The sequence below is a fragment of the Haliotis rufescens genome, unplaced genomic scaffold (assembly GCF_023055435.1).
Source record: "Haliotis rufescens isolate VD_foot unplaced genomic scaffold, xgHalRufe1.0.p SCAF_4, whole genome shotgun sequence".
NCBI lineage: Eukaryota > Metazoa > Mollusca > Gastropoda > Lepetellida > Haliotidae > Haliotis > Haliotis rufescens.
In genome coordinates, this window is record NW_025964112.1 from 48,096,327 (window position 1) to 48,107,824 (window position 11,498).

At 42.7% G+C, this 11,498-nt stretch overlaps 1 protein-coding gene across 1 annotated transcript; it reads right to left on the reverse strand.

Moving 5' to 3' along the window:
* Positions 1-205: 205 nt before the first annotated feature.
* LOC124151744 lies at positions 206-11,498 on the reverse strand. The gene is made up of 6 exons (XM_046524352.2): positions 11,351-11,498; positions 8,622-10,234; positions 7,498-7,703; positions 6,388-6,611; positions 2,260-2,383; positions 206-887 (listed from the first exon to the last, which is right to left on the reverse strand). Exons 2-6 carry the CDS (start codon positions 10,209-10,211, stop codon positions 527-529), a joined length of 2,505 nt encoding a protein of 834 aa, XP_046380308.2. The 5' UTR covers positions 10,212-10,234; positions 11,351-11,498; the 3' UTR covers positions 206-526.

Consider the following 11,498-nt stretch of genomic DNA (forward strand, 5'->3'; position numbering starts at 1 on the left):
AACATTTCTTTCAACATCTGGGAAATGTTTGGTTGGATATATTTGTAATCTAAGTACTAAATAGGGTTTTTGAATGTTATTTGTTTGTTTATTTGTTGTTTAACGCCGCACTCAGCAATATTCCAGCTACATGACGGCGGTCTGTGAATAATCGTGTCTGGACCAGACAATCCAGCGATTGACATCATGAGCATCGAGCCACGCAAATGGGATACGATGACATGCATCAACCAAGTCAGCAAGCCTGACCACCCGATCCCATTAGTCACCTCTTACTTCAAGCATAGTCGCCTTCACGGCAAGCATGGGTTGCTGAAGACCTATTCTACCGCTGTCCGTAATACCTTGTACGTGACATCATGACTGTACCATGAAGTTCAGAGGATAAATGCATGCTTTGATGTGTTTTCGAAACATTAAGAATGTACATGCAGACATTTATCTTCCACTTTTTCCCTAAGAAAAACATCAAGTAAGTCAATGTACATAATTATGAACCATCTTGTTTTCAAATGAAGAATATGATCTACTCTGAGAAGAACAGTGGATATGCTTCGTCATCTTCTTCCGGTGTGATGCGGCGAGATTTCTTCTTAGGTGGCCCGCCATCTTGAATATTGTGTTCTTGCCAAGTTTCAACGTGTGGTTCCGGGTCGAAGTCACCGATGTTCGGCAAGTTATGGAAAATTCGCAGCTGGTCGCGCACTTCATCGGCTTCCAGGCTCTCCACTTTATTTCGTCGCTGAAGATAGTGAAACCCCCTTTCAACTTCAACCGACTGTCCAGGAAGGGTGAGAATAAACGATAGAACGGCGAGGACATTCTCACACTTGCCCTTACAAGTCGGTATGATGCTTTCCCACGATGTATTAACAGGACTTGAAAATCTGTCATAAACAAAACCAAATGTCAATACCTTGCATTAATGAAACCAGTCACATTTTCATTGATGTAGTTTTAATTTCTCTTTCTATTGATCAACTCTACACCATGTATATCCCCTTGACAACAAAGACGGCGGTAACGTAATGAGCAAGAAAATAGATCCTTTGACATTCCCGTTAACAATTATGTTAACATATGAATGGTTACAATCCATCAATGTTATGTAGCCGGACTTCTTATTGCCAGTGTGAACTTTATCAATTTTTACCCATCCTCTGTGTAATTGTCTGTTTGAATTTGATTAATGTCACGACTGTCTAGAAAAGTGAAGATGATATGAAAGGTTGTTGACCAACGTGACAACATTCAAGGCTTCAGTAAAGCTTTCAGAAAGTTTTATGGTAGACATGTGGAGGGCATTTCGAAATTTGACGCATCAGTGACAAAAAAGATGTCCGATGCCGTTCCCTATATATGTTTTTTGCAAGTGAAGAATTGATTTGCCTTTGCATGTGTCTGTGATGGATGCCAAAGTGGAACATGATACGCCTACCTTTTCGCAAACACCTAGTGTCATCACTATTAGATAGTCTTTCATAAATACATGGTTATGATAAAGTCGGCATCGTACAACGGACGCTGGGATTTCCCTTGATAATAGAAATTGTTTTGTCGCTTATTGGACGGACGGCGTTGGCATAAGATCGCACGAACCTTTGCGTCAAGCCGGAACTAGCGGTAGTCCTCAGAGTAGGATTTTCTTACTGGGACAATAAGGACTATGTGCAGCAACCTTACTGACAATAATAGCGTCTGAAGAAAAAACCTCAAGAAGTGGTTGAATGAGTGATCCTCCCTCGTCTTGAGTGAGTGAGTGAGTAAGTGAGTGAGTTGGTTTTAACGCCGCTTTTAACAGTGTTCCAGTTATATCACAGCGTGTTAGCTTAATGTGTGAGATAAGCCCGAAGTTATGCAGGTCTCAGACGTTTACCACTTCGATGAAACCTCGAGCACGGGTATGGTGCTGACAAACCTAGAAACATAATCGGGCGGATTCGAACCCACAATCATAGGTTTCTGGCGTGCCCAAGGGACGCGAATCGCGACTGGGCCACCCGTGCCCCCGACAGACAGACAGACAGACAGACAGACATACTCATTACTCGGCTCTTGCAAACATTAGGTAGAGGGAGCCTACTAATACAAGAAACAAAATATTAATACATTTGTCTCAGGTTTAAAAGGTTTGCAAGAACAAAACGTGTTGTGTAAAAAAATTGGCCCTACCTTTCAAAGAATGGTTGGTCCCAAAGTGAAAATACAGCCACGGTCGTGTTTCTAAGCACCAAAAAAAGGGGACATAACTCGACCTACCTCCGCCGGACATGGTTTTTCAATTGAGACCACTCCATCAGACACTTGTCGATGTCGACTCCGCCTTCGCGCAGGATATTGCCGTAAGTCTCAACAATCAGTAGCAGATCCTCATCGGCATAGTCTGAAAATTTCACAGGTGGAGTGAGTGAGTGAGTGCGTGAGTGAGTTGGGTTTAATGCCGCTTTTAACAGTATTCCAGTTATATCGCAGCTTAATGTGGGAGGAAAGCCCGAAGTGATGCAGGTCTCCGACGTTTACCACTTCGGTGAAACACTTCGGTGAAACACTTCGGTGAAACCCAAGAGCACGGGTATGGTGCTGACAAACCTAGAAACATAATCGGGGTTAACATGGGATTCGAGCACACAATGATAGGTTTCTGGCGTGCCCAAGGGACGCAACCCCGCACAGCGAATCGCGGCGCCTTTGACGACTGGTAGAAAAGCGGTTGACTGGCTGTGTTGCCAAACCATGCCCATATTTTACATATTTGATGTTTATGAAATGTATTGAAACAGTCAGAATAAAAGTGTGTTGTTTTTCTTTGGGAGGGTACAATGCTGACGAAACATAACCTTGTTTTCTGTATACTAGTTGCTGTTATTCTGTTGTTACTTCAGTCCGGAGCCCCAAATCGACCATCGCCTTACGACTGTCATAAGTCTATGTTAAAGTATGGGAGTTAACATCATCTTAGTGCTACAATCGCTTTGTGGGACGGGGCCCTGATCTTAACCCGTCTCAAATTGAGGAAAAATGTTTCCTGGGCATTTTATTTGGAAAGCACGGTATTATCCGAAACATGGACCCATCATATAAGAGTCGAAAGGCTGATTTTTCTATCAGAATATTTTTGCACAATAATAACAGACGACTTCTTTAGAACTGCAGTTAGTTGAAACGTCCCTCGATTTAGTATTTTGATTTGTTTCGAAATATAGAATAAGGGTTGCTTGACGACTTATTCAAGGCGTGATTCGCAAGTAAAGTAAGGGTCCTCCTACACAAGTCATTGGAATGGAGTAGGTCCAAGTGTGACTTTCATGTCAGTTTTAATCCAAACGCAGATGAGCCCTTCCACAAATGTATTAATGAATACGAATAACTGATTCCATATCTATAGACAGTCTACCTCGAGTATACAGTGATATTATATTCCATTGTGAGTGAGTGAGTTTGGTTTTCGCTGCTTTTAGCAATATTCCAGTAATATCACGGCGGGGGACACCAGAAATGGGCTTCACACATTGTACACATGTCGGGATTCGAACCCGGGTCTTCGGCGTGACGAGCGAACGCTTTAACTACTAGGCTACCCGACCGCCCCTATTCCATTGTATAATGATAAATACCCTGGGCCAATTCGCTACAACAGCTTTGTTTTGACCCCGAGTCAATGGGCGACGACAAAACTAGCCGTCCATTGAGAGTTATGGAAAGGAGAGATGGGGACCTCACTTCCGAAACGAAGCTTGGGGGCGAAGGCGTCCAGTGAGTGAGTGAGTGAGGGGGGGGGGGGGGGGGGGGAGGGAGGGAGGTGGAGCGAGCGATATTCCAGCAATGTCTCGTGAGTGGTTGGTTGGTTGGTTTGTTGTTTAACGCCGCACTCAGCAATATTCCTCCTATATGACGGCGGACAATCCAGTGATGTGAGTGAGTGAGGGGGCGAGCGAGAGAGCAATATTCCAGCAATGTCTCGGTGGGGGGACACCTGAAATGGACTTCAAACATTGTACCCATGTGGGAAATCGAGGGAACGCTTTAATTACTAGGCTACCCCACCGCCCCCAGGGTAGTTTTCACAATATGAAATACAATGCACTGGATAATCGAGGATGATCTTTAGTGGATAAAAACAAATCTACACCTTTTTCATCAGAAAGGTTAGTGCAATTTAAAGGCAACATTCTACTGACGGAACAGACATGGATTTCATATAACTTTTTTTTAATGACAAGAACATTAGTCATCTGAATAGCCCATGTCACAAAAATATATATAATTGTATAAAATCATAGAATTGCTAGAGTTAAGTGAACTTCTTGTCCTTTTTAATTTACAGCTAGTTGACGAAGTGAGTGAGTATGGTTTTACCCCGCATTGAGTAATATTCCAGCAGATGGGTTGCCCACCAGCCAAAGGTTGAAGATTCGGATATTACCTTTTCAAACATTTTCTTTCCTTTCAGAAAACAGCAATATAAACCAAGATCCCGCACACATTTGACGCTAACAATAGAACAGTATACTATTTTTGTCAAGGCAGTTTTATTGTTGCTTTGAAAGACCGATGGAAACTCTGATGTTCTATTGTGGCAGCACTGTTTTCATGTATATCATACATATTGTGTACTCTTTCCAGTGGGATCGCACGGAATACAAATGTCCAGATTACTGAGTGAGTATGGTTTTACGCCGCTTTTAGCAGTATTCCAGCAATATCACAGCTTGGGGAATAAACCCGGATCTTCAGCATGACGAACGAACGCTTTAACCATTAGATTACCCCACCGCCCCTCCCGATTAATGAAATATAGGTAGGCATTTCCTTCTTGGTACTTTCCTTTATGAATAAATTGATTCTCCAGATATTTAAATACTCATGTTCTGATGGCATTAACTATGTTTGCAAGGTAAAATCAAACCTCTTTAAACATTATGATTCCACGTTATTCTTCCACTGCATATCACTCAACATTTGCTAAGGACTACACCTTTGACTAAAGATGACGATTGTGGTCCTTAGCAGATGGCGAGTAGTATATTCAAAGCGGAACGCCAAATTGAATTGTGTACTTACCACATGTTAACATATAATTGTAAAAATACATATTTTATCCCTGAATCTTGACCAATCACCTTTCACAATGAAGCATGAACATTGCCATTATTTCTGAACTTAATCGCAACATTTAGAAGACTTACTTCAATATCAAACAACACTCTTTTTAAGATCCTATCAGCATATAAACAATTATACATGTTATCTATGTGATTGGAGTGGAACGCTAACTCTGATACCAAAAAAATACCAAAAAGAAGCTTTGGTGTCATTACCGATTTTCAGTAGTCCAATCATAGATGTTTACAGCTATTTTGCCCTTAAGCCATTTGGAATCTGCTTCGACAGATAATCTGAACTGGTTTTACTCTTGCATTGACAACACCTATTATGTTCATGGTTTTTCCCAGCGCGTGACACATTCGTTACACTCTCGGTGCCATCGCTGCCGCCATTACAAGACTCTTGAAGTTTGCTTTCTTATCCCAAATGTTGTAACGTTTATACTTTTGTTTATGTCTTTGTGAATGCCATCATAGTGAATTTTAAAAGGTTTACGACTGATCATATTTCCAAGATGAATTCAATTAATTTTATATATTTCTTAATCAGAGATTGCAGAAGAACTGGAAAATCGACATACTTCCCCCTTACATTTTTACCATACCAATTACATCATAGTTAAAATGAAATAGAAATGTAAATTGACAAAGAAAGAAAATAATTTAGCTGGGGTTAGGGTATTCGATCAATGTGTCAACACAACAAGAATGGTTGTAGCCACCAATCACAGTGGGGAGCTTTGATTGGTGGCAGCGACAGTAGAGAACTCCGCGGAAGGGGCTATCGCTTTGAGGAGCTTGATACTATATTATGTGTGGCTTAAGCACGCAACATTTTGAATGACAGATTAATACTGGAAGTACACGTAAGGCGTCGCAAACGATGTTCGAGTAATGAAGGCATCCCAGCTAGTCGAACAACGACTGTACATCATAAACATCGCCAAACACGAATGGTATCAGATTCGTTTGTTTAAGCACATCAGTAACGGCTAGGATCACGGACCGCTGACTGGATGGTGTTTGTTCACGTCTTATACATACAACTACAACATGCAACCATGCAGGAGGGTAGGAATAAATGTATGGAACAACGAAAACATTCCCATATCTTTACTGGCTTTCCTGACGTTAAGAAACGTCAATAGCCTAAAGCTTACGCTATCTCATAAACGTAATTAATTGAAGTATTTGATAGACCAGATGTGCTCTTGGTTGTTTTGCAATTGATACTGACGTTACGTTTGCACGAGAACCTAATGATAGAAAATTGACTTATAACCTTTCAGGTCTTCTGTGTCTACAGGCCATTGTTGAAGGCTTGCAAGTTTTGCCATCGCGGCCATCTTGTCTTCCCGAAGGTCACACAATCGAGGTGCAAGGTCAGCGACGAGTGACGTCAGAATGAATTCCCGGTCCGTCTCAAAATCATCCATTCCTTCAGTCGATAGGAAGAAGCCTTGGAATTCTGGGTCTTTTTCAACTTTCACAAGCTGTTGTCCCGATCTATTTGGAGATACAGTAGCGTTAATTTCGTCAAATCCCCAATATATCTTAAGTGACATTTCAGAAGTTGTAGTATCAACGAAGACAGCGTGATATCAACTTCTTTATTTTTCAGTGCGAAAGATGCATTTATCTCGAACATTTATTGATAAAACTACTATCATCATATACACTATCATCCGCACCGAAACATCGCGCTGAAAGAATATGGAAGCTGAAATCTATGTCAAATCTGTGTTCCTCTCGTTAGATATGTTATGCCGCATCTCATTGTAAGATGAATGACATATGACACTCGCGTAGTTTTGTTTGTTTGTTGTTTAACGCCGCACTCGGCAATATTCCAGCTATATGACGGCGGTCTGTATACATCGAATCTGGACCAGACAATCCAGTGATTGAAATCATGAGCATCGATCCACGCAAATGGGATACGATGACATGCATCAGCCAATTCAGCGAGCCTGACCACCTGATCCCGTTAGTCGCCTGTTACGAAAAGCATAGTCACCTTTTACGCCAAGCATGGGTTGCTGAAGACCTATTCTACCCCGGATCTTCACGGGTCCACTCGCGTAGTAATCTCTTTGTATCACAATTTTTAGAGAAACATTTTGTGAAAATTAATCTTTATCAAGGTTAACACAAAAGGGGCACCATCACTGAACGATACGCAATTTTGATTATATGGATGTCGGATATTGCAAAGATCGGCTGTACCGAAAGCCAGACATCACTTTTCTATTTCAATCTGTTTTCCCTTTCCGAATTGAATTATTGGGGGATAAATTCGTAAATCAACTCAAAAAATGGATTTTCGACAAGTATGGCATACGCGGCAACTTGTCTTACCCTGTATCATGAAGTCAGTATCACAACTTCTCACCTTTTTTGTAATTTCTTTACGTTGTCGATGGTGTCGCTGATAGTCTCATACACCTCTCCAATGGTGGTGTAGCTTTTCCCAAGGGTTTGGAAAGCGTTGTCGAGAACTCCCAGAAGGTCAGATAAAAAGTGAATATATTTGACAAACCGATGGGACTTGAAGAAATCCACCACGTCAGGGATACTTGGACAACTCCTGTTCTCCTGCTGTTTACATTAAAAAATATATTAGGAATGTTGAATTTATCTTTATAAGTCACTGAGGTTAGTACAGTATTGCAGTTAATTCACCGAAATGATGCAGGTTCAAGACGTTTGCCACTATGGTGAAACCCACGAGGACAGGTATGGTTCTGACAAACTTGGAAACAAAATCAGGGCGAACCGGGATTTGAACCCACGATCAAAGGTTTCTCGCACACCTAAGGGACGCTACTGATGCAACTCAGACGACTTGGCCATCCGTGCACCAGGTGAGGTTTAACTAAATGAGTGAGGGTGGTTTTATGCCAGATTTATGCCGCTTTTAGCCATAACCCAGCAATATCACTGCGGGGGACACCAGAAATAGGCTTCACATATTGTTCCCATGTGGGGAATCGAACACAGGTCTTCGGCGTGACGAGTGAACGCTTTAACCACTAGGCTACCCCGTCGCCCCTGACTAAATGAATGGCAATAAACCAGTGAATGTTATTTTAAGGCGCAGTCAATGAATCAACAATTTCAGCTATAACATGAACGCCTGTCTGTATTTAAACGGAACTGAATATCGACATTCACAATTTGTTCTTGGTGGCATGAGCAACAAACTACATCGTCCTTATAGTTGTCAGCAAAACTAAAAGTACAGTCAAACACCGGTGTGTCGAAGTAGAAGGGACCTACGGAGACACTTCCGAGTTATCAGAGGTTAGGCCCAACCATAAAATGATGAATAAAGAAGGAATACGCAGGGACCAAGTTTCTACTTCGAGACATCCATACGTTCAACACATCAAAGTTCGACACAACGGCGTTAGGATAATCCATAGGTCCAGGGGGACTTTAGTGCCCGAAATCACAGACAAAAACAGACAGTATTAGAGATACGAATTTAACGATAGAGGCTACGTGTGGACCTACCTTGCTTAATACTTCAATAATACTGGAGAACTTCTTTGTGAAAACAAGAACATCGGCAAGTCTAGCTGAAGGCCACGTTGTCTCCTCACACAGTGACTCTGTGCTGTTCTGGAACGCGGAATCGGGGAACACATCCTCACAAAGTTGCTTCACCAATCTGAGACCGTCTGAGATTTGTTTATCGTAAGGAAGTGGCCTGATTGTCTCCGTCACAAACAGCTGAATTCGGTGGAGAAGACATCGATGCGCAAACGGCGGAGGCGGCAAAAAACCGTCCTGTAGTGACGCCTCCGGTGGAGGTGATGGTGGTGGAGGTGGCACACCTGGCTCTGTTTTTATTTTGATGGCTGCTTTCTCTGGTTTAGGTACATGGCGGACTGCGACTTCCTTGCCCTCATACCACTTCATGTCCACGTTATGGAGGACGCCAATCAGCTTGGGTTTCCAGCTGATGCCATCTAGTTCTCTTCCCAAAGCCTTCTCTAACTGTTCCGAAAAACACCCTTCCTGCTTTGCGTCAACAGTTTGTGCGTTCAATACGTAAAATCGTGGTTTTCCTCGTTCAATTGTTTTTATGTAAAAGACAAGCAGGTCAGCAGTGCGTGACCTTACTGTGTCACATATAACTGAGAAGTGTCTACATTTCTCAATCGCAGCTCGAAGTCGAGGAGTTACAGAATTTGCAATCAGTTTCTGTATAATTTGGCATTCTCCAGCGTTGTGGTGGTCCCCCATGTCCAGTCCTTTGGCTTTGTCCAGGTCACACATCCACGTGTAGTCCTGTTTTGACATGCCTGTCTTCGCGGCAGCATGTGCATTTAAAAACATGGCTTTCACTTTGTGCGAGGGACAAACTTGTGTGACATAACTCTGGGATGTCCCGGGGGATTCTCTCGGACTGTCTACAGAGTCAACGTTGTGGTAGGTGGAGCTGGGGCGATACTGTTGCTTTACCACACACTGAGATGGTGCTGTGTGGGGAGCAAGCTGTCTGACAGGGAACACAGAACCTTCTGAACGTGTCGTGTCCATATTTTTCAAAAGTCTGTCGTGCATGGCCCTGAAACCTTCATTAATCATATCAGTTGTGCTCTTGTAATGAGACGACCTGACGTTGTTGGTGAATAGGTGAATTGGGTGAGCAAACTGCATCGGATGTCCGGCAATAGCAGGTCCAGAAGATGACGATGGAGATGATGCATCTGTTGACGTCTGGTCAGGGCTCCAGGTGTGGAAGACGTCTACGCCAACCCCCGACTTCATTCGAGCGACTTCCTCAGCACTGATATGACCTTTGCTCTTGGCATGACTCTGGAGCGACATGATCTGGAAGTTGGAACAACCTCCTGTAAAGTAAGCGGAAGCTGGATCTGAAACATCGGGGTTTTCTTTGCAGATTCTGCAGAACATCTTTCCCAAAACCTCGTCGAAGAATACCCAGGGATATGCATCCTGCCAGTGGGGTTGGAAACGTCGCATTCGCCGTTCCTGGGGTCTTGCTCTGTCCGCACGGTCATCCGTGGGGCTGACGGAGCCTGAGAACTCCATTGTTGAAATAGTGGAGGAATCTGATGCTAGAGGTCTGATCATCTCGCTAAGTTGTTACCACAGGTCTGAAATGAAAAGGGTTGTTTAATAAGCTTGGATTGATCAGTCGAATGGGTATTAGAGCGAGTGTGTTTGGTTTAATGTCGCTTTGAACAGTCTTTCAATTATATCACGGCGTGTCAGCTTGATATGGAAGGAAAGGAAGGAAAGTGATGCAGGTCCTAGGCCTTCGCTACTTTGGGGAAACCCACACGCACGGGTATGATACAGACAAACCTAGAAACATAACCAAGACGAATCGGGATTCGAACCCACATCTGTAGGTTTCTAGAGCGCCTAAAGGACGCAAATCTGCACAGCGAGTTATGGCGCCTAAGACGATGGGGCCGACAGACAGACAGACAGATATTGGTACGCCATGCTGATTTTCATATATGACCCGTGAAGATCCGGGGTAGAATAGGCAACCCATGCTTGCCGTAAAAGGTGATGCTTGTCGTGAAAGGCGACTAATGGAATCAGTCAGTCAGGCTCACTGACTTGGTTGAAGCATGTCATCGAATCCCAATTGCGTGGATCGATGCTCATGATGTAAATCACTGGATTGTCTGATCCAGACACGATTATTCACAGAACGCCGTCATGTAGCTGGAATATTGCTGAGTGCGGCGTTAAACAACAAATAAACAAACAAATAATACGGACATTCAAAAACCTCTTTAGTACTTAGATTACAAATATATCCAACCAGGACCGCCGTCCTATAAGCTGATATATTGCTGAGTGCAGCGTTAAACAACAAAAATACAAGCAAACATGATTTTCATACACAACTGTATCATATGTGCTACAAATCAAAATATGACCATTTATTCCTTAAAAAAATAAGATGAAAGAATTATACGAAGGGGAGATTTTCTACAGACGAATAATCAGTTTCTAAATTATGGTGAGGAAAGCTCTGGATGTATATGAAATGTATTCTGGGCGAAATTATTGAAGAATGTCAACGAAGTTGCAGTAAAATCACTGGTGTGCCATGACAATAATCCACACCACCCAGTCAACCTTCATTAACAAAATTACCCATTTACCGGACACCTACGATAGTAACCTACTTGACACACGTTATTCAAACCAAGGATGCACATATACTCCCATGCCTTCATGCAAATACGTACCTACGCTACAACTGCTGTGACAATTCACCTTGATCGACATTAGTGAACAAAATGGCTGCTAATCTGGCCAACCGCTACAGCTATGTCGAATCAGTATAACTGTAAAGTCACTGTTCCTCTCGTATAACCGAGTGCCGCTTTAAGCTGG